Source organism: Apium graveolens, chromosome 7, assembly GCF_009905375.1.
Source record: "Apium graveolens cultivar Ventura chromosome 7, ASM990537v1, whole genome shotgun sequence".
In the NCBI taxonomy this organism is placed as follows: Eukaryota; Viridiplantae; Streptophyta; class Magnoliopsida; order Apiales; family Apiaceae; genus Apium; species Apium graveolens.
Genome location: NC_133653.1, coordinates 36,168,681 through 36,190,212, shown reverse-complemented (window position 1 = coordinate 36,190,212; position 21,532 = coordinate 36,168,681). Strand labels below are relative to the sequence as shown.

The following is a 21,532-nucleotide window of genomic DNA, read 5'->3' as shown; positions in this document are numbered from 1 at the left end:
GAAGGTGTTCGCTCGGTCCATGTTTAGTATTTGGAAATATAGAGACAAATTAGTCCATGTACTCGGATAAACGACAAAGTAAAAATTAAAAAGACAAGGGACCAAGTACATGTCCTGAAACCGAACGAACGACTCTTAAAGAAAAGCGCCTAGAGTCGGCTCCCGAAGGATGTTCTACAACCAAGGTTTCCCGAAGGATGTTCTTTCCCATGGAACCCTTCGCATGTCATCTTTAAAGTCAACAGGCAAAGAAAAAGAATAAACCGAACACTCTGGGTCGGCTCCCGAAAAAAGTTCTATAACCAAAAACTTCCCGAAGGGAGTTCTTACCTAAAAACATGCATGCCATCTTTAAACCCAGTTGGTGCCCCAAAAGGAGGGAAAATAACCAAGAAAACTACCTATTATCTACCCAGAAAAAAACACCCTGTACACAAATAACACAAGCCAAGAGAGAAAACCAGAAAAAAAATCCCAAAAACAAAGGCAAGAAGAAAGAAAAATATGCATGCAAAATACTTCGAGTAAGCGTAAATAAACATAGAAAATACTTACTGATTTGAAGATGTTGCTCTACCGGAATGGGATGATCTGGGAAAATGGAGTTGATGTTGCCCGTGTTGAAAAATCTGGAGAGTGTTTTTGTTGTTGGGTGAGAGTAAAAATGAAAAGAAGTTGCAGTGAAATATATATAGGCACCCAAAACCCCAAACGTTTTGGTGCCAAAAACGTCCTTGGGACACTTTGAAATCGACGACCCAGATGGAACGGTTGGAATTCAATGGCTAAGATGGTGCCATGAAACGACGTGATGGATAGTTGTTCCCATTAGCGCACCCATGATGTTTCCACGTGGACGGACGAACCAAAGCAAAGCCGAAGGATCGTCTTAGGGTTTCTTTACCCCAAGATGGGCCAACATTGATGTCCATCGACCGACCAAAGGCCCGGCCGAAGGACAGAGACATGTTAGTTATGGGCCCAGTAAGGCTCAGTGAACGAAGGCCCATAGGACGACCAAACTATTAGGTCGAAGGCCCATCGGACGACTAAACTATTGGGTTGAAGGCCTAATGTGCTCATGGACCGAAGGCCTGGTACAACCAAGCCGTTCTTACAAAGTATCAAAACGTCCCCTCAAATCACGCCTCCAACGTTCGTTAGTGTTTTACGCATAACAGACGAATATTTAATGCAAATTTAGGTATAAATACCCAGGGAAAGTAAGAAATAGACAATTCAACACACACTCTCTCAACTTTCTCTATATTCTTGTATTCTTAAACCCACTCTACATCCATATTACTTATTCTCACACCGGAGGTAAATCGGGGGGGGCAATATCTCACATTCTCTTCCTTTTGAGGTCACAACCGAAGGTCGTTCTTGGCAGGCCGAAGACTGTTCTGGCATACCGAATGAATCTGGGCGTAACAATTCACATTCTGTTTACTGTGAAAGAAAATATTTTTTTTACATATTTTTTAAATAATTTGTTTAAGTTCATTTATAAGGTTAAAATATCATGATTTAAACAAAATTGATAATAGATAGTACATTAATGGAGACTCTGAAGTGGGTGAGAAATGAAAGAGTTATGAAGTCATGTATGTACACGTAGAAATGTAAGTATGAAATAATGGACTCATGTGTATAAGTGTATGTATGTAGGTGTGAGAGCACGAGTCAGGAAGAAATTCGTGTTTAGTCTTTCAACTCATATTTACTTAATTTATATATTTATTTTTGATATTGATATTGAAACGGATGTTTATAATTATTTATGTTATTATAAATTATAACGGAACATATTTTATGATAACATAAACAAAATTCAGAGGAGACCGAGAGACGTAGTGGACCAGTGGAGACTGCGTGAAATGGGTGAGGAACGAAAGTATAGAAGCAGTGACGGAACCAGCATTTCATAATTTAGGGAGCATCATTTACATTAAAATCTTTATATATAATTAAGCATGCTTGCAGGATATATTACAAGCAAGATATATTACAAGTAAAATATATATACAATAAACAGGATACTATACATGTTTGGAGGGGCAATGGACCCCAGCCCCTTACTTCCACCTCTGCGAAGAAGTACAAGCGGAGGTGTAGGGATGGAACAATGAAAACTGTAGTAGCAAGTACAAATATGTTAATGTAGTCGACTACTAAGCTTAGTTGTCAAAGCAAACGACAATCAAAACACCCTCACACAGCCAACCCCACCTCGATCTACACGCACAACACACAGAATATTACTACCCCTGATACCCCTCACTTACATAATTTAAATCACATGGATTAAACTAAACAATCCCTAATCTCATTTCCCTAACTAAACCTTTTATTACAGCCACTTCAACTATAACCCTCTTCGAGTCTCCATGTTTTAAATCCAGGTGGATATTAAAAAATCAAACCAAAAACTTATCTAAAGTCGTGTCAATCAAAGATCCATCATTTTTTCTCACCCCCTCCCTATATCTAGCCTCTCTATATAAATTTATTTTCTTTTCTTGATTTTCTTTGTTAAAGTCTTGACCTTTATTAATTAATATATTATTTATTATTATCCTTGTTTTTTTAACAGTTTTTTTTGTTGAGCTCATATAAAAGTAGCTTTAAAGAGCTTGATACTACTAGATTATTCAAGACAACAAAAGGGGTTTGTGAGATCGCCGGCCGGATGTCGTGGGGCCCACTTGTTTATTTTCCGGCGATGAGTTCAGATTGGTGGGTGGAGATAAACGAGTCAACTCAGTGGCAAGATGCAATCTTTTTTTCTCTTTGTGCTGCTTATGCTCTTGTTTCTGCTGTTGCTTTGGTCTCTCTCTCTCTCTCTGTCTCCCCCTCTCTCCCTCCCTCTCTCTCTCTCATGTATATATGCACTTTACTATGTGTGTATTGAGATAAAGGGTCAAATGTTAATTTCTTGAATCTTGAACTTATGATCTTGTGTGGTTTATTGTTGTGATTATTGGCTTTTGATGTAAAGGGTCAAGTGTTAATTTCTTGAATCTTGAATTCGAGTTTTTATTTTCGAGATAATAATTTGCGGTTCCCTGTTAAAATTATGTGCTTTATTTCGATAATTTGGATTAACCCAAGTGTTATTTTAACTTGAAAAACGGTAGTAGGTAAGTTGATTGTTTCTGGTTATAATTGTAGTTTGAAACTTCGTTAGGCGTTTAGAGTGTGGACCTTGGTAGTATCTCGTAGTTGCTATAACTTTGAAGTACTTATTGGGGATAACTTTGTAATTGGACAGTTGGTTATTGTGTATACTAACTTGGCTCTTTGACAATGCTTATGCTAGTGTAACTAAATAGAATGTGAATTTTGGAACAAAGGTTTTGCAAGGGGAATATTAAATTTGGGCGGGTTTGTGACACTATTAGATTTTATAACTAATTTTAAATCTGGAGATGGAAGTAATTTAGCGTGTCTGTAAAGATGATTTTTGGGATACTATGAAAATATGGATGTTATGGTTTTAAGTTGTGAGATTTTAGGTTTGCTTTAGCCTTATGCATCGGTGATGTTCAGATACAATTGATAAGGATTGAAGTTAGAGTGCCCGAGTATGGTTGGACAACTCAAAAAGTATTCCATCTCATGAACTTTATTGTAAATGGAGGTAATTTGAACATCTAATGCATTGATAAGTATCTTTTTCCTAAATGTTATATGTTGATGATTCTGATACTTTAAATTTCAGTTCGAGCCATTGTGTTTGGGTTTCATGTACAAGTGTTTAATCTGCATCCTAGGGTAAGTCAGTTTACTCTTGACTGTATTCTTTTTGTTTTTTTTAAGTTGTTTTTGCATATGAGGGAGGGGGACATCAGCACAGTTTCATTCATAATTGCGAAGGCCTTTCCTATTAGTAAAAACAGCATATTACCAGCAGGATAACAATCATTTATAAAGACGGACTGAACATATTATACATGTAAGGTACATACATACATATGAAGATCCGTGCATAGATAGACCTAATTCCTTGGAGGTGTGTGGAAGTGAGGAGGAAAGATATGTAATGGGGAAGTGGGTTATATTTACTGGGAGAGATGTTACAATTTGCTAGATGTGGGGATTTTATTTACTGTTCTTTTTTTTGAAGGGGGGAGGGGGTAGCATGTGCGTGAGTCTGTAGTATTGCTGTACTACATCTGGAGAAGAAACAGAGAGGCGGCATGGGAATCAGGGTTACATTTTATAAGTTCACCGGTTGGGAAATATAGTTAGCCTCCAGGCACAAAGCCTTTGCATAAGTAAACCTCAACACTCATTATCATTTTCATCTTTGTATATTGAACATATGGGATTTGGGGAACTTTAACTTGGGTTTCGCTGTACATTTTTCCTAGTGTGTCCTGGGCTTCGGAATATAACTTTCCATGCTATTACCAGAAGTAACTATTTACAAACATGAAGATGAGTTTTAAGAACGATGTTTCTCTTCGCGAATTTGTGTCTTTCTTGAACCAGGTATTAGTTCTGGGAGTACTGGACCTTCCTGGGCTGCTCTTCTTTTCTACGTACACACTTCTTGTCCTATTTTGGGCAGAGATTTATCACCAGGTAAGTGTTTCACTGCCAAACTTTTCATAGGCAAAACAACATATTGTCTGCACTTAACTTCTTTTTAGAGAAGCAAATGGTGATCCTTCATTTCCGTTGTTGACCAGGCAAGAAGTTTACCAACAGATAAACTTAGGTTTGTTTTCATTTCAGTCAATTGTGTGGTGTATGCAATACAGGTATGCTGCATTTCACTTCTTTTACTGTATTATTTGTTCATGAAGCACTTTTGTAAGTAACTTATATTAAAGCCCCTAAAAAATTATATTAAAGACATTGAGTTTGTCAGGCTTGTATCTGGGCGTACGTCTGGGAAAATGACAACGGCATTGTAGAATTTATGGGAAAGATGTTTATCGCAGGTTAGATCCTGATCCAATTGATTTGAGTTGTAACTCGTTATTCTTTAAAGTTCTATTTAACTTTATCATGTGATTTGGAACAAGTTACACAGTATTTATTGTAGGTGTCATACTTATTTCCTTATGTCATTGCAGTTGTGTCGTTGATGGCAGCAATAGGTTTTCTGGTCTATGGAGGAAGGTAATTACTCTGCACATATTAACTCTGTAGTTATATAAGGTAATTACTCTGCACATATTAACTCTGTAGTTATATAAAGAAATGGCCTCTGTAATATGATGGCATTGTAAGTTAGATGTCCGCATCTTTTGTCGAATTCTTAAATTGGACGTTGTCATATTAGGTTATTCTTTATGCTGAGACGCTTTCCTATCGAGTCTAAGGGAAGAAGAAAGAAACTTCATGAGGTATGCTCTATATATCCATTTAGTGTAGGTATCTAATTTTGTTGAACATATTGTTGTTCTATCTTATTTTTCTGTTTTTTTTGCATAATTTGTGCAAATATGGAAATGTTTTCTGCCAATATTAGATCTTTTGATGAAGTTGCAAGAATTTTTTATGTAGTTAAAAGTGTTGAGTAACCAGCTCATCTAAAACCTTAAGGTGTTAGAGGAAGGCCCCAATAGGATCATATATTTAACACTCCCCCTCACTCGAAAGCCCATTTATGGGTCGAAGAGTGGAACACCGACGCCCATTTCTGGGGCATAATTGCCTTTAGTGTCCACAATAAATTGTGAGAATATTGGGGGTGGCTAGGAATCGAACCTTAGTTCTCCCGCTAGCCTAAGCTCTGATATTATGTTGAGTAACAAGCTCATCTAAAACCTTAATGTGTTAGAGAAAGGCCCCAATAAGATCATATTTTACCTTGGAGTACCCGTGTCGGACACTCGACACTCGGACATGGACACTTATTTTAAGCCAAAAACATGTATATTATTCAAAATGTTGCCGAGTCTGATACTTGGATACGTGTCCATGTCGGACTCTTCTAGCCGAGTCCTAGTAACATAGTTATGGACAGTGATTAAATAGCCCAGAACAACTATGAAATGATGTCATATGTAGAGTTTTATTGTGCAGGGTATGATTGTTCATATTGTCATTTGGAAGTTCTTGTAGACTACAAAATTTGAACCTGATATAGTGAATATAAATTTGAACCGATTACAGTGAATATTTATTTTGACAAATAAAAAGCTTTCATTAATTTGAATATAATACAGTCGGGACAAACCCCCAACTGCCGATACAAACCAGGTGGTAAAACAAATAACATACTAAAAACAATTAAATGATTTGTTTTCTGATCCTTCAACACACAGAATTTTAAAATCCTTGAAATTAAAAACGAAATCAGAGACATCTCAAACGATCCAAACTGCACTAACATCTCTAAAATTAGCAATATAACAATTGACCATATCACATAAGAACCTTTGTTAGCCCGGTGTTCAGAAACACCAATCGCATAAACTAAGATTGGAGAAGCGGCACCGCAGCTATCTACATGTCGGATACCAGCTATAGATATGCCGAAAGCACACAAGCTATAGACATGACGAAAGTGTAAACTCGTGAAGGATGAACAATCTTTGGTTGTGAAAAATGAGCTCTTGCAATAATTACCACCGCCCCAGATTCGATGCACGCTTTCCAGATGACCAAAAACATCAATAAATTCGTTCTCAACATATCCAACACCAAATAACTCCAACCGTAACTAAACAAAAACGTAACAAAACACTCCAAAAGGTGAGACAAGACACACTCCAAGAGGAGAGACACGCAAACACCCAAAAAATTGGGTTTATTGAAAGGAAATTAATGAGAACAAAAGAAAATAAAGAGGTTGGGGCTTTCCACGGAAGAAAACCAGTGGAAGCCCCTCGATTTTTTTATAGTGAATATTATTTGTATAAACATTGTATTCTGGAGAATAAAGTATACGTCACTTTCTAAATTGTGTGCAATAGGGCCCAACTATGCTGTTTAGGATGCAACTTTACTGTGTGTATGAGCAATGTTATTAAAGGCGAGATGCGGACCGAGGCGCTAGGGTCCCTTGGAGCCTAGGCGATGAGGCGCCATCATTGGAATGAGACGATTTTGTTCAGAATACGAATTATATATTATAGAATTCTGCAAAAACACCATAAATAGGAATATGAAACTTAAAGAAACTCCCATGCTGGATCAGTTTTCTTACTATCTATTTTTTCAGTACCCATTGCTCCTGAACAGTGTAAATTCATACATATATATTAATATGTAACTGGAAACAGCAAAAGAACAAGCAAATTCAAGGTATATTAGTATTTAGTATGTATAACACTATAAGTGTATGCAGGGTCGGATACAGCCTGGTCAGGTACCCCCACTTGATTTTTTCTTGCCCATGTACATGTACTGTTGTTGTGTTAATGCATAAAAGGGCCATATAAGAATAATTGGGGCCAACAAATAAAAAAAATACTTTAATTATTCAAGAGAAAAATTTTATGTATAAAAAACAATAAATGGTATATAAAAAAACTCTCATTGTCAAATTTTGCTTAATATAAAAGAAAATATTGAACCGCGAAAATATTTTGGAACCCCCATTGACTTGGACCCCGGATCTGCCACTGAGTGTATGTATATACACATATACACAGAGCTTAACTGAGAAGAAAAGAAGTACAATATACATGTATGGGTATCAGGGTATCAGGGTATGTCTTCACGTTTGTTATTATTGGTAACATTGGTTTTTACACAAAAATGGGCTTTTGGGCTTTAGGGCTGTTTTTGACCTCGTTGTGCCTCTCACCTCGCTGCGCCTCTCGATTCAGGGGTCTAGTCTTGCATATCATTGAAGTCACTGCGCCTCGGTAAGAACTATATGTTCATAGTGCGCATCGTTGCACAGCCTTTCACAACACTGGTAATGAGTATTCAAGCGATTACCCAGACTTTAATGTTACTATGTTGCATATTAAACTATTAGCAAATGATTGTTTAATTTGTATATTATGCTCCTAGTAAATGATTACTATGCAGTAACTTGACCATGAGGTATAAATAGTACGACCTGCACCTCCGCAATTGCACACTTTTCTGTTCCAATATTCTAACCATCATATTATTACTAAATTTTGGGTTATGCATAAATATGGCTTATGGCTTCACCCATTTTGATTCAGCTAATTTTTGTTAATATTCTAGTTAAGATAAAAACATATATTGAATTTGTTGAGCTGAACATCTCTTGTCTTTTTGTAGGTTGGATATGTAACAGGCATCTGTTTCTCTTGCTTCCTAGTCAGATGCTTTGTGGTAAGAATAGATGTATCTTGCAAATATTTACTTGTACATTAAACTAAAGGGAAAACATTTGGGGAGACTGTAATGAATCTTGCAAGTTCCTAAAGTTATATCACAACCACAGTAACCCAGTTGCTAATTATTGCAGATTTTTATGTTTGAGTGTGAGATAATCTTCAAACTTGTAGTCTTTGTTAAGTACTGTGGTCTGTGTGTAACACAAGTACTGATATGAAAACAAAAATAGAGTTCATACTGATCTAATTTTTGATATGCAGGAAGTTCTTTCTGCATTTGATTCAGACGCAACGCTTGACGTATTGGATCATCCAATTCTAAACTTGATTTACTACATGGTAATTTCAGCTCGCTCTTTGTTCGATATCTCAAATACTATTTTTTTTTTATGTTAAATGTCTCAAACACTATTTAACAATTATGATTCTCATTTACTTTTGCAAAAAACAGCTCGTTGAGATCCTACCATCAGCTCTTGTCCTTTACATCCTGCGTAAGCTACCACCCAAGAGGATATCAGCGCAATATCATCCGATCCGTTAGCTGATGGGTAAACCTCAAACTTATAATCAATTGAACTTCTGGTACTACAAGACGTAAAACTAGAGTTGGTGAGGAATGGTTCACAATGCTTGCAGTTGTTTCTGAATGTATGATAGATTGACCCATTACAACAAATTGTTAAGAGATATTATTTGTTCTCTTTATGGGTTATGTGGATGGAGAATATAGGATTTCTTTCCATCATTTCTATATATATTTTTATATATGCAGGAGAAGACATTGCTTATTTGAGTTTCAAGGCATTGGCTTGTATTGATGATTGTAACATATACTGTGAAGACGTTTGTGGCATGAACATTTTGATTATGAGTTTCTTGAATTTGAGAAATAGAAATTGTATTATTCTTGAATCGTAGGATTGAAAAATGAACTGGGTAGTAGGTAAAGTAGAGTACTATTAGTTAGTATTGCAAATTTATATCCATCTATGCATTTTGGATTATACATGGTTAGTACACTTTATCTTATTGTAATTTATTGGTAGAAATTGCAATCTACAAAAATAGAACACTGGAACGTAGAAGAAAGTGCTCTTATACTTGTGAAACATACTATAAAGCGAAAACTTTTAGAACAAAGATGGATAATAAGATGATATACTTGCATACTATAAAGCGAGAACTTTTTGAACAAAAATGGATAATAAGATGATAGATGGATGGTAACAGTTTGCACACTTACGTGTTGGATCGGGGTTAATGAGACCGGTTAACCGATTAACGGAAATCAGAGTTTCGATTCCATATTATAGTATTTGCATTGTTAATTTGATGGTTAGGGATGAAAACTTGATGGTTAGGGATGAAAACATGATTCGCATTACATAGTTAAATCATACTCTCATTACTTCTTAGATTACCATTTCATATTTGGGTAATGGCCTAGGGCCACACCTAGAAGGGGGCCGAAAATTTTAAGTTATGTAGTTATAGATGTAAGAAAAAATTTCACATATATAATATTAAATCTAATAGATAAGAAAATTTTAAATATGATAAATAAAAAAATTGAGAAAAAAATAAAATCAAGAGATAAGAAATTTGATAAATAGAAAAAAAGAAAAATTGACATATAAAATATATATTAAAAGAATTTAATCCATGACACTCAATTGTATTTGACTCATTTTACTCTGCGCGCCTTTTCCTCTTGTCTATTTATCTCCTCAATTAAAATTATCTTCATTCCTGCCCCATCATTAAATCTTAATACTTCTCAAGAAAAAATAAATTATTGTAATCATTAAATCTCTTAAGTCTCGATCTATTCTTACCTATGACAACTGTTTTTTCTTCAATTTAAATAGACACAACGCAATTTAAGTGAACTATATATTGAACTTTAAGTATTACAATTTACTTTTCTAGATAAACTAAAGTCAGCCACTGAAATTCTTGAGTTTGTTATTTTTGCATATTGTTATCTAAATACTTTAATAACTTATTAAATCTTTTTAGCAATTTCATCGACCGTGGTATTAGCAAAAAGAAATTTTTGAAATTAAAATTGATGAAAACCTACTTGAGATTCTTAATATAACAAGAACGTTTGATTGGTCTTGCAATTTTATCAATCGAAAAGGGACTTCTGAAAAATATTGATTTTGATGTTATTATCAAAGATTTTACATCTCGAAATGCAAGTAGAAGTCAATTTTTAGAATTGTTAGATTGTGTATTAAGTATTAATTATAAATTGCTTGGACAGTTTTTTCTAATATTTATTAATGAAAATGTAACCACTTTCAATTATCTTCATACTTTTTTAGAGGTTTCCAATTTATTATTTCGCCTAGGGCCCAGAAAGTTAAGAATCGGGTTGACCCATTCTCATACCCCTCCTCATTCTCATTTCCAAATCTCATTTCCATTACTGATCCAAACGCCCCTTAACAGAGGGCAAGCTACGGATACTTGAAATTCTAGTAACTTAAGCAGCTGCTCGGAGGTAATGGATAAGTGACTCTAGGGTAGGGCCTACTCCAGCGCTCGTACAAATTGAGGCGTCGTTTGGTATTACTGTTGCAGATAACTACAATAACTTTTGTTGAAAAGCTGTCAAACAGGTGTTTGGTAAATTATAAAAACTGCTGTGTGGAAAAGCGTTTTTGGTTTAAAAGGTGCTTTTAGTAAAAGCATGTCACCCCGTACTTTTGAAAAAAATTGTTTCCAGATTTTGCAGAAAGTAGCTATTAGTTTCACCAGCAAACCTTCTCAAAAATATTATTTTTATATTTTATATCTCAAAATATCATAAATTACAAAAAATACCAAACAATCATCTAATTTTCTTCACAACATTTTATCTTACGGTACAACAGTTTTTAACACCACTCACAAACGGATTCTAAATAAGGTAGCTTCATTCATCAGACATCGAAAGTTAAGATTGTTGCTTTAGAGCAAGTCCAATAGCTCCCTTAAAAAGGTTCTTAACTCCAAATATAAGAAATATGATAAAAAAATTGCACTCCAACAGTATCTTAGTGGTTCCTTATATCACTAAGATACCTCACCCATACCTTATTTTTAAGGTACCACAGGTCATCTCTTATTTCATTTTTATCAATAAAAAATTATTTTCTCTCTCTTCTTTTTAGTTCTTTTCTCTCTCTTTTTTTCATACCTCATTCATATTTATTATTATTTTAATTATAAGAAATGAAGATAAGGATCATTGTTGTAGTTCAAATTCAAAATCATATTTTAAATCACTAAGAGTTAATATTTTATAATATTTATAAGAAATTTGTTAAAAGACCGTTGGACTTGCTCTTAGTTTCATACCGCAAGATATGTGTAAATCGTTTCAGAGTGCTGGGAATAATAGCAAGGTTCTTTTACGATAAAGATAAATAAATAATTGTATAAATGAAATCTTGATGAAGTAGATCTTTTATTGATATATGTGGCATTGTAGTGAACAAAGAAAAGTCTGTTATAATATAGTGATTGTCATGCATGTGGTCAATGAATCAAATAGTAGGGCTATGATTTAGGAGTAGAATTTGTGTATGCATTTAATATTCTTGGCTTCTTGCAAATTCACATTGGCTATAAATAGCCACACTCGGTAATGAATAAAGATGCACCCGAGCTTTCTTTCTATGCTCAGCTTCTTACCTCCTTCTGTTAAATTTAGTAGCTCTCCGGTTGTTCTTTTATAGCTAGGATATTACAACACGTTATCAGCACGAAGCCCTGCCGGAACTGAGAAGGTATAATTTTATTTAAATGTACATATATATGAGTAGACGTGGTTACACCCTCTACTAATATTTTAACTACATATGGCCGGAGCACCGCCTATTTACGGTACCATATAATTTTGGGTAATACCGAAATATAGTGGGAACCTTGATTTATAAATTGCCTGCCTATTGAATAATAATTCTTTTGTGCCTAACTAACTTATGCAGGATTTTCCACTTAAATATATTATTGGTTGGAGATAACCTGTATACGCAGACGTCCGTATGGCGGGTGAAAATCCATTTGTCATTTTATATATAGATCTATTTATAATATCGATGATAATAATGATGTACACATTTATTATTGCTTACTTGTTAACGCACCAGATTCAGTAGGATTGTATGTAATATTTATATTGAAAATTTAAGTTAATAATTTTGGTGTTAAATTCAGATTAAAATGACAAATCTTACAAACTTGTCGTTCGTTGCATTGGACATTTCTGGGGAGAATTATCTATCGTGGGTACAAGATGTAAAGTTGCATTTGGGTTCAAAGAAATTAGGCAACACAATAAAGGCAGAAAACACATCCACAATTGAAGAAAATTTTACCTCTATTATTTTCCTTCGACACCACATGCATGAAGATCTAAAATCTGAGTACCTAGAAGTCGAGGATCCCTTTATTTTATGGGAAAATCTAAAGGATAGGTTCGATCATCAGAAACTAGTTTATCTACCTGCAGCTGAAAATGATTGGGCTAATCTAAGGGTTCAAGATTTTAAGAGTGTTCGGGCATATAGCTCAGCACTATTCAAAATAAGTTCTAGGCTCATTATGTGTGGTGATATTGTTACTGAGAAAAGAAAGATCGACAAAACATTATCCACTTTTCATCCCAATAATATCAACTTAGCCGAGATGTACAGGGAGCGCAAGTTTACCAAGTTTGGGGATCTCCTTTCAACCCTCCTTGTTGCCGAGCAGAATCATGAATTGGTGATTAAGAATCATCAATCCCGTCCAACGGGATCTGCCCCTTTACCAGAAGTAAATAACACGACATTCCAGCAGAATGTACGTGGAAAAGGGCATAGAGGTGGACGAGGCCATGGTCGCTACCGTGGACGAGGCCGTGGTCGTGGGCATTTTCGTCCTTATTATAGCTTTGGTCACCAGAAGTGGCAACCTGAAACACAGAGCAAAAGAAAGGCACCACAAGGAGGGAAAACTAACAATTTATGTCACAAGTGTGGAATGGAAGGGCATTGGTCACGTAATTGTTATATCCCACAACATCTTGTTGATTTATATCAGTCATCTAAAAGATCAAAAGGGAAAATGGTGGAAACCAATTTCGCCAACAACTTAGATGATTCTCTTATAATATCAACCGGGGGAATAAGCGTTAATGGTCCTAATGAGACTAACGAAACTCCCATGTGGGAGGCTGAGGATTAGTTTTCATAAAATTATTAGTAACCGGAGGAATGAGCATTAATGGTCTGAATTACTATAGTTACTAGTGCGTACTGTGTGCTTTATTTTATCTATGTAATGTGTTATGTTCTTATCAAATAAATCATGTTTCTTAATTATATACAGAATGGATTCTGAAGATATATGCATTGCTGATTGTGGTACAACTCATACGATTCTACAAAATAAAAAATACTTTACCCATATAACCAAAACTGAAGCTCAAGTTGGAACGATTTCTGGCGTATCTAATATAATCGAAGGTTTTGGAAAAGCTAGTTTCGTCTTACCTAATGGTACACACATACATATTCCAAATGCATTATTTTCTAGTAAGTCCACTAGAAATCTTCTTAGTTTTAAGGATATCAGATTTAACAATTTTCACATCGAAACCACTTCTGAGGCTGGTAAAGAATATCTCCTTATTACTTCTGCTAATTCTAGCAACAAGAAAATCTTAGAAAAGTTTCAGTCACTTTCCTCAGGATTATATATGATGAAAATTAGAACCATTGAGTCACACAATGTCATTGCTTCCAAACTCATAGATCCAAAATCATTTACCCTTTGGCATGAAAGATTAGGTCATCCTGGAGTCTCTATGATGCGTCGTATTATAGAGAATTCTACCGGACATCCTCTTAGAGATCTTAAAGTTCTTTCTAAAAATGACCTTCCATGTTCGGCATGTTCTTTAGGAAAATTGATTACTCGGCCATCTCCTACTAAAGTTAAGCTTGAAAGTCCAAGTTTTCTAGAAAGGATACAGGGCGACATATGTGGACCGATCCACCCATCATCTGGTCCATTTAGGTACTTCATGGTACTAATAGATGCCTCAACTAGATGGTCTCATGTTTGTCTTCTCTCAACTCGTAATGATGCTTTTGCAAAATTACTTGCCCTGATAATCAAGTTGCGAGCTCAATTCCCAGACCATTGTATTAAGTCAATTCGTTTAGATAATGCCGGTGAGTTCACATCTGCAACCTTTGTTGACTATTGCATGTCTGTAGGAATTTCAGTTGAGCACCCAGTTCCTCATGTACATACACAAAATGGGTTAGCCGAGTCCTTTATCAAAAGACTTCAACTTATTGCAAGACCGTTGTTATTGAAAGCCAAATTACCTACATCTATTTGGGGTCATGCAATACTTCATGCTGCTAATCTTATAAGGATTAGACCAACTGCCTATAATCAACATTCTCCACTACAGATGGTACTTGGTCAAATCCCTAATATTTCTCATTTCAAAATCTTCGGAAGTGCTGTATATGTACCGATTGCTCCACCACAGAGATCGAAGATGGGAGCTCAAAGAAGAATAGGTATCTATGTTGGTTTTGATTCAACATCTATAATTAGATATCTTGAACCACTAACTGGAGACTTATTTACTGCACGATACGCAGATTGTCATTTTGACGAATCTTTGTTTCCTCCCTTAGGGGGAGATAAACATGTGAATAAGGTTAATCCTGACATAACATGAAATGCATCGGGGTTACATTTTCTAGATCCACGTACCGGTAAATGCGAACTTGAAGTTAAAAGAATCATACATATGCAAAATATCGCAAACCAAATGCCTGACGCATTTAACGATTCTAGAAATGTAATTAAATCTCATATACCTGCAGTAAATACTCCAGCTAGAGTAGATATACCAATTCAAAAATCAAGTACAAATGAATTGGTTACAGATTCAAAGCCACGCCTGAAGCGTGGTAGACCGGTCGGTGCGAAAGATGTTGCACCAAGAAAAAGAAAGACAAAGAAAATTGCCCCTGAAGTGGCACATGCTCCAGAAGAAGCAAATACCCCCGAAGTGGTATTATCTCCTGAAGAGATTCCCGTCCCTGAAGATTCGGGATTAAACAATCATGAAATTTCAATAAATTATGTGCATGATATGAAATTATGGGATCGAAGTAAAGCCATAATCGATGATGTATTTGTGTATTCAGCGGCATTGGATGTCGACATAAATTCTGATCCTGAACCACAAAGTGTGGATGAATGCCGTCAAAGAAAAGACTGGCTAAAATGGAAAGACGCAATTCAAACAGAATTAAATTCATTGCGCAAAAGAGAAGTATTTGGACCTGTTGTCCAAACACCAATCGGTGTGAACCCTGTTGGGAATAAATGGGTATTCATAAGAAAAAGAAATGAAAAGAATGAAATTATGAGATATAAAGCCCGACTTGTAGCACAAGGGTTTTCTCAAAGGCCTGGCATTGATTATCATGAGACATACTCGCCAGTAATGGATGGAATTACTTTTGGTTTTATATTAGGTATGGCATCTAAAGAAAAATTAGAAACACGTCTTATGGACGTTGTTACTGCATACCTATATGGATCACTTGATAGTGATATTTTTATGAAAATCCCAGAAGGATTAAAAATGGATGAGTTCAAGAAACCTCGTCATATATACTCCATTAAACTTCAACGATCATTGTATGGATTGAAACAATCTGATCGTATGTGGTATAACAGACTTAGTCGTTATTTACAAAAGAATGGGTATATTAGTAATCAAATTTGTCCATGTGTTTTTATCAAAAAAATCACAATTTGGTTTTATGATTATTGCTGTATATGTGGATGATTTAAACCTTGTAGGAACAGCTACAGAGGTTGATGAAGCTGTCATATATCTAAAGACAGAGTTTGAAATGAAAGATCTTGGGAAGACAAAATATTGTCTTGGTATACAAGTCGAGCACTTGTCATCAGGAATTTTCCTCCACCAATCTACATATACAGAAAAGGTTTTGAGCAGATTTTACATGGATAAATCTCATCCGTTGACTACTCCAATGGTGGTTAGATCTTTAGAACCAGATAAAGATCCATTTCGACCACGAGAAGATGATGAAAAAGTTCTTGGTCCTGAAATCCCATATCTTGGAGCAATTGGTGCACTTATGTATCTTGCGAATAATACAAGGCCAGATATTGCCTTTGCTGTCAATTTATTGGCTAGATTTAGCTCTTCTCCGATGGCCAGACATTGGAATGGGATCAAGCATATATTTCGTTATCTTCGTGGAACCGTTGACTTTGGGTTATTCTTTCCAGAGAACTCGACATCTCAGTTGATTGGATATGCAGACGCTGGATATCTGTCAGATCCTCATTTTGGAAAATCACAAACTGGATATGTATTCACATATTGCGGTACAGCCATTTCATGGAAATCCACAAAGCAAACTACAGTGGCAACCTCAACAAATCACTCAGAGCTAATTGCAATTCACGAAGCCAATAGAGAATGTGTTTGGTTGCGATCTATTATCAAGAACATTCAAGAATCATGTGGATTGCCGGACATCACGAGAAGTCCTACTGTTATGTTTGAGGATAACACTGCATGCATTGATCAACTCAAAGAGGGATACATCAAAGGAGACAGGACGAAGCACATTTCACCAAAATTCTTCTATACTCATGAGCTTCAAAAGAATGGAGAAATTGATGTACAACAAATTCAATCATGTGACAACCTTGCAGATTTATTCACAAAATCATTACCAAATTCAACCTTTGCAAAGCTGCGACATAACATTGGAATGCGTCGACTCAAGAATATGCTGCAACAAAACTCCAGTGATTGATGTTTTTTTCTTCCAAGGGGAGATTGTACTCTTTTTCCTTCGTTAAAGTTTTTATCCCACTGGGTTTTTCTTTGACAAGGTTTTAACGAGGCAATTGATGATCCACACTATCATGACAATCAAAGGGGAGTGTTATAATATAGTGATTGCCATGCATGTGGTCAATGAATCAAATAGTAGGGCTATGATTTATAGGAGTAGAATTTGTGTATGCATTTAATGTTCTGGCTTCTTGCAAATTCACATTGGCTATAAATAGCCACACTCGGTAATGAAGAAAGATGCACCCGAGCTTTCTTTCTATGCTCAGCTTCTTACCTCCTTCTATTAAATTTAGTAGCTCTCCGGTTGTTCTTTTATAGCTAGGATATTACAACAAAGTCTTATTTTTCCGGACAAAAAAAGAACTATTTTTTGTTCATTTTTCTAATGTTTGTGCAATATGTCAAATTTTTTAAAGTTATGAATGAAAATATGACGTGGCATAAGCATGCTGACGAGCTTATCTATATTATACTTCCTCCGTCCCTCCCAAATGTTTATATTTGGGTTGAGCACGGATTTTAATAAAAATGATAAAGTAGCGGAGCAAGGTTAAAATAGTTGAACCAATTAATATTATATGTATAAAGTGGATATAGTGGCGAGAAGTAGTGGATGTAGTTATTTTAAAAATTATATAAAAAAACTTTACTATTTATGGAAACTTTTGAAATGTAAACAATTGGAAGGGACATCTCAAAAAGGAATGCGTAAATAAATGGGAGGAACAAAGGGAATACTATTATAAGCGTGACATCGGGTCGAGAAAGCCTGGGGGCTGCCTAGAGTGCAGCCTGCCTGCGGAAGACCGTAACGTAAGTAATTCTATGCTCCTGACGGGGGAAATGAAAGCAGAATTTGTACGGATCCTCTCACATGTTCAATCTTTTTTTAGCGGTTTCCCCAGAGATCTTTATAATTAATGCAACCTTCATTTTGCAAAATTGTATTTAGTACGTATAAGAAATATGATTATCCACTGTTAGTCAGTAATGTGGGTTGGCTTGGATTACTTACTGTTGCGCGCCTAGGAGGGCAGCGCGCTTTAGGATGCGGAGCAGCTATTATCGCCCAACTCCCTAACTTAATGCGGCACCGGGTTCGGACCGCAGGGAACCGTAGCATGGGGTAACGTCTAATCCTTTTGCCGCCGCAAGGCTGGCTAATCGTACGGGAAAATCCTTTCGAGAAGGAACCGAATCGCAATGGATCGAAGCCCTCATTTTCCTTCCAATTAGTGAAAGTGGATTCGAACCACTCACACAAGGATTTTTAGTCCTTTGCTCTAACAGGCTGAGCTGCCTGAACCACCTTCCTAAAGTCTGTTTTATTCAAGGATATTTTCAGTCTTTTGCTCTAACCAGCTAAACTACCTTACCACTTGACTAAAGTCTGTTTTCTTCATCGAATAGCCGACCGGGGGTAACAAGGGATAACTCCCAAAGAAGTAGTGTTTTATCTGCCCAATCTCTTACAAATTATTCTTAGCTCTGAAGCATTCCCTCCGAAATCAGACCATTCAAGAATAATAACAGGTGTTGGCCCCGTTCCACTTTCCAAGGCATGAGTAAAAGAAAATAATGTTGTATATAATGCAAGACCCATCGATAAGCTAAGGCTACGATATGAAGGAAGGCCAGAAGAACTACAGAACCACGTCCGCTAGAGCTAAAGGAGACCGGAGGCCCGGGAGATTCTCGTGTGTGATAGTCTAACCCGAATGAAGGATATAGTTCCCCTTCTGGTCTGGATTAGGGTTCCAAACCAGCCCTCTCCCTTAAAGCCCCAGAGCTCTAGGTCTACTTCTACCAAGATACATACAACTTGCTTTACTACCATTCAGAGCATTTTCTGATCAAGGGAAGTGAGAAAGATTTTCTTTTCGGACCGCCTAATTCAATAGCTCAAAAAAAGAGGTTGAGTTCGCCATTTAAAGTATATTTAAGTGTTGGGGGGTTGTTCAGTGAACAGGAAGCAAAGTATTCATACCAATATTGAAGGCTTCGAAGCTATTCAAAAGATATCCTTAATCTATAGGGTGGTAGCGCTTGACTAATAGAATAGAAAGTATAGGAGTCAAGTCCCTCTCTCGAAAAAAGCTTCATCGTCGTAGAGCGGTCGACCTAAACGAGAGGGTCCCATCTCTTTTGCAGGGAATGGTTTTTTCCTGTGCGCACCGACTCATTGAAACAGCAAAACTTTTCTGTAGTATATACGTGGTTGCACTAGAACTACTCGACTTTCCCTCATGTTCCTCCCTGACCTTAGATGGAGAAATAAATTCTTAAAGAAAAGGCGTCAGCCGAACAACCGCAGGGGCTTCCAGCAGTGATAGCTGAACTAGCCAGATGGGCCTCCCTGAAACTTACATTGAAATCAGAAATCAACGTCGGACTCTGGCTATCCGAAATGGGGGAGAAAGAATTGAATATGTCTGGAGCGATCCAGGTCTGATATCTTTTTCCCCATAGCCTTCTCTATTCTTTATCGCCTGGTCTTTCTTTCGTAACATACGGATAAAATTGTTTCTTACCCTTATTATTATGCGGTTGGGGTTTTGCTTCAACGATGGCTTTTTTAATTGCTTATGGTGTATTTTATTCTCAACTCCTTGGGAATGGTAATAATTAGTCTAGAGAATTTGTTTCCATCTATTGTCCCGCATATTTCAGGGCTTGTCGCGTCCCTGTACATGGTTCTCGGCACCCCGAGGTGGATTGTATGCTGCGTCTGGGTCAATCAGAAGTGGATTGTGCGATGCCTTTGGATCAACCAGAAGGGGATTGTGCGCTTCACAGGGTCGAACAAGCGCCCTCTTTTAATTTTAAGAAACTTGAGGGCAGTGAAGGACCCTCTTCCTCCGAAGGAGCGGCAGTACATGGAGAGGTGGGTCGGTCTCCCTTCCACCTGGAGCTTGCTCCTCTTATTGAAACTAAACTACGCCAATTTTGTTTGCGCCGGAAAACTGTTGAGTTATTTCCAAGTTCCAATCTTAGCAACCTGGATTATAAGAAGCTATCACCTGACTTTGTTGAAAGATAAAAGGGCAAGATGATCTCGGAAAACCAGTTAGACGAAAGAAGGACACTCTACAGTTCCCTGTACAACTGTGATAGCGTCTTGTTTACTTTTCTAAAGGAGAAGTTATAAAGATGGCCCAATTTCTCTTCTTTATTTTTAACCTCGTTAGCTTAGCGGTAGATTTGTTGAATAATAGCAGCCAGTTGAGATATTTCATTTTCAAATTTCCTACTATTGCGTTCCTTTCATCGAAAGCCTGAGAGAAGCGGTAAGGGATAGTCCTTTTTTCCAGCAAGTCCAAGCGGAGTTTTATGAATTATGCCGAAGCGGCGGAACAGAAGCCGCACTCAGAAGGGAGTGGCAGGGAAGGGGGCGATAAGAGGGGTGCGGTTCTATTTGAACATAAGGTCTTGGTAAGACGATGGCACATAAGAATGGGGGTGGGTTAAAGGTAAGGCAGCTAGGAAAATACCTCGCGGAAAGGTGGAGGGGGCGCCGAGACCCCGGGCAGCGGGATTTTCCCGTCATAATCGACTAAAGGAAAGTCGCACGTAGATATGGGTTCGAGTACCATTCACGATTCCAGTTCAGAAGGACTTCATTTGATCGAAGAAGGTTGTAAAAGAAATACAGTAGAAGATGCTTCTGTCTTTGTATCATAGTAGCTGCCTCTAGCTCTTTCTTCTTTTCTCGTGGCTGCGGTCGCGGGAGACCAACCCCAATAGCAGATTGTTTGGAGGCAGATAAAACAGAAGAAGATAATGATGCTTACCAAGATTCTCTCGACAATGGCATGAACAAGCAACCCTTATATTCAAGGGTTTAGCATATTGTTGGAGATGACCCACTACCACTGCGGCGATTACCCATCTTATCAAAGGTAGTGCCTCCAATCTTGATACCCACATAGTGATTTCAAAGTGAAACCGTTGTAGGGATCAACCCCAACTTCAATTAGGCCATCTCTGACAGCGGATTGCCAATTCTTGAGGTCCGGTTGTAACACAATGGCCTTCTCAACTCATTCATAGGAATGGTTAACCACTCCGAGATCCCAATTAAGAGAGTAGAAGGAGCGGATATACCTTTTCAAAAGGCTACCGGGGCAGTTTTCAACATCATAATGGAGATCTTGATGTACTTGGATAGTAAATGCCAGAGTGAGCCAGGCAGTCAAGTAGTGGCGTGTGAAGAGCAAACAACAAAGCCGATATTATAAAAGTTCCAAAGTTATGTCCAAAACTCCGAACCGTACGTGGGACGAGTTTCTGCCTCATACAGCTCGGGCCGAAGACCGGGGGAAGTTTAAGAGAG

General features: G+C 36.9%; 2 protein-coding genes across 2 annotated transcripts; both read left to right on the top strand.

Annotated features, from left to right (window-relative positions):
- The first annotated feature begins 2,175 nt into the window (after positions 1-2,175).
- LOC141671061 (tobamovirus multiplication protein 1) lies at positions 2,176-9,197 on the top strand. The gene is made up of 11 exons (XM_074477152.1): positions 2,176-2,830; positions 3,553-3,643; positions 3,725-3,777; positions 4,498-4,590; positions 4,698-4,769; positions 4,880-4,952; positions 5,088-5,133; positions 5,297-5,360; positions 8,224-8,277; positions 8,544-8,621; positions 8,734-9,197. Exons 1-11 carry the CDS (start codon positions 2,693-2,695, stop codon positions 8,824-8,826), a joined length of 855 nt encoding a protein of 284 aa, XP_074333253.1. The 5' UTR covers positions 2,176-2,692; the 3' UTR covers positions 8,827-9,197.
- A 3,303-nt stretch (positions 9,198-12,500) lies between these two features.
- On the top strand, positions 12,501-13,505 carry LOC141673502 (uncharacterized). Its single transcript, XM_074480251.1, has one exon. It carries the CDS (start codon positions 12,501-12,503, stop codon positions 13,503-13,505), a length of 1,005 nt encoding a protein of 334 aa, XP_074336352.1.
- The last annotated feature ends 8,027 nt before the right edge of the window (positions 13,506-21,532 follow it).

Excerpts from the sequence above, each read along its gene's own strand:
- LOC141671061 (XM_074477152.1), top strand. The coding sequence starts at position 2,693 with ATGTCGTGGGGCCCACTTGTTTATTTTCCGGCGATGAGTTCAGATTGG. Across the intron at positions 3,644-3,724 it reads GAACTTTATTGTAAATGGAG|TTCGAGCCATTGTGTTTGGG; the intron begins GTAATTTGAACA and ends TTTAAATTTCAG. Across the intron at positions 4,953-5,087 it reads GGGAAAGATGTTTATCGCAG|TTGTGTCGTTGATGGCAGCA; the intron begins GTTAGATCCTGA and ends ATGTCATTGCAG.
- LOC141673502 (XM_074480251.1), top strand. The coding sequence starts at position 12,501 with ATGACAAATCTTACAAACTTGTCGTTCGTTGCATTGGACATTTCTGGG.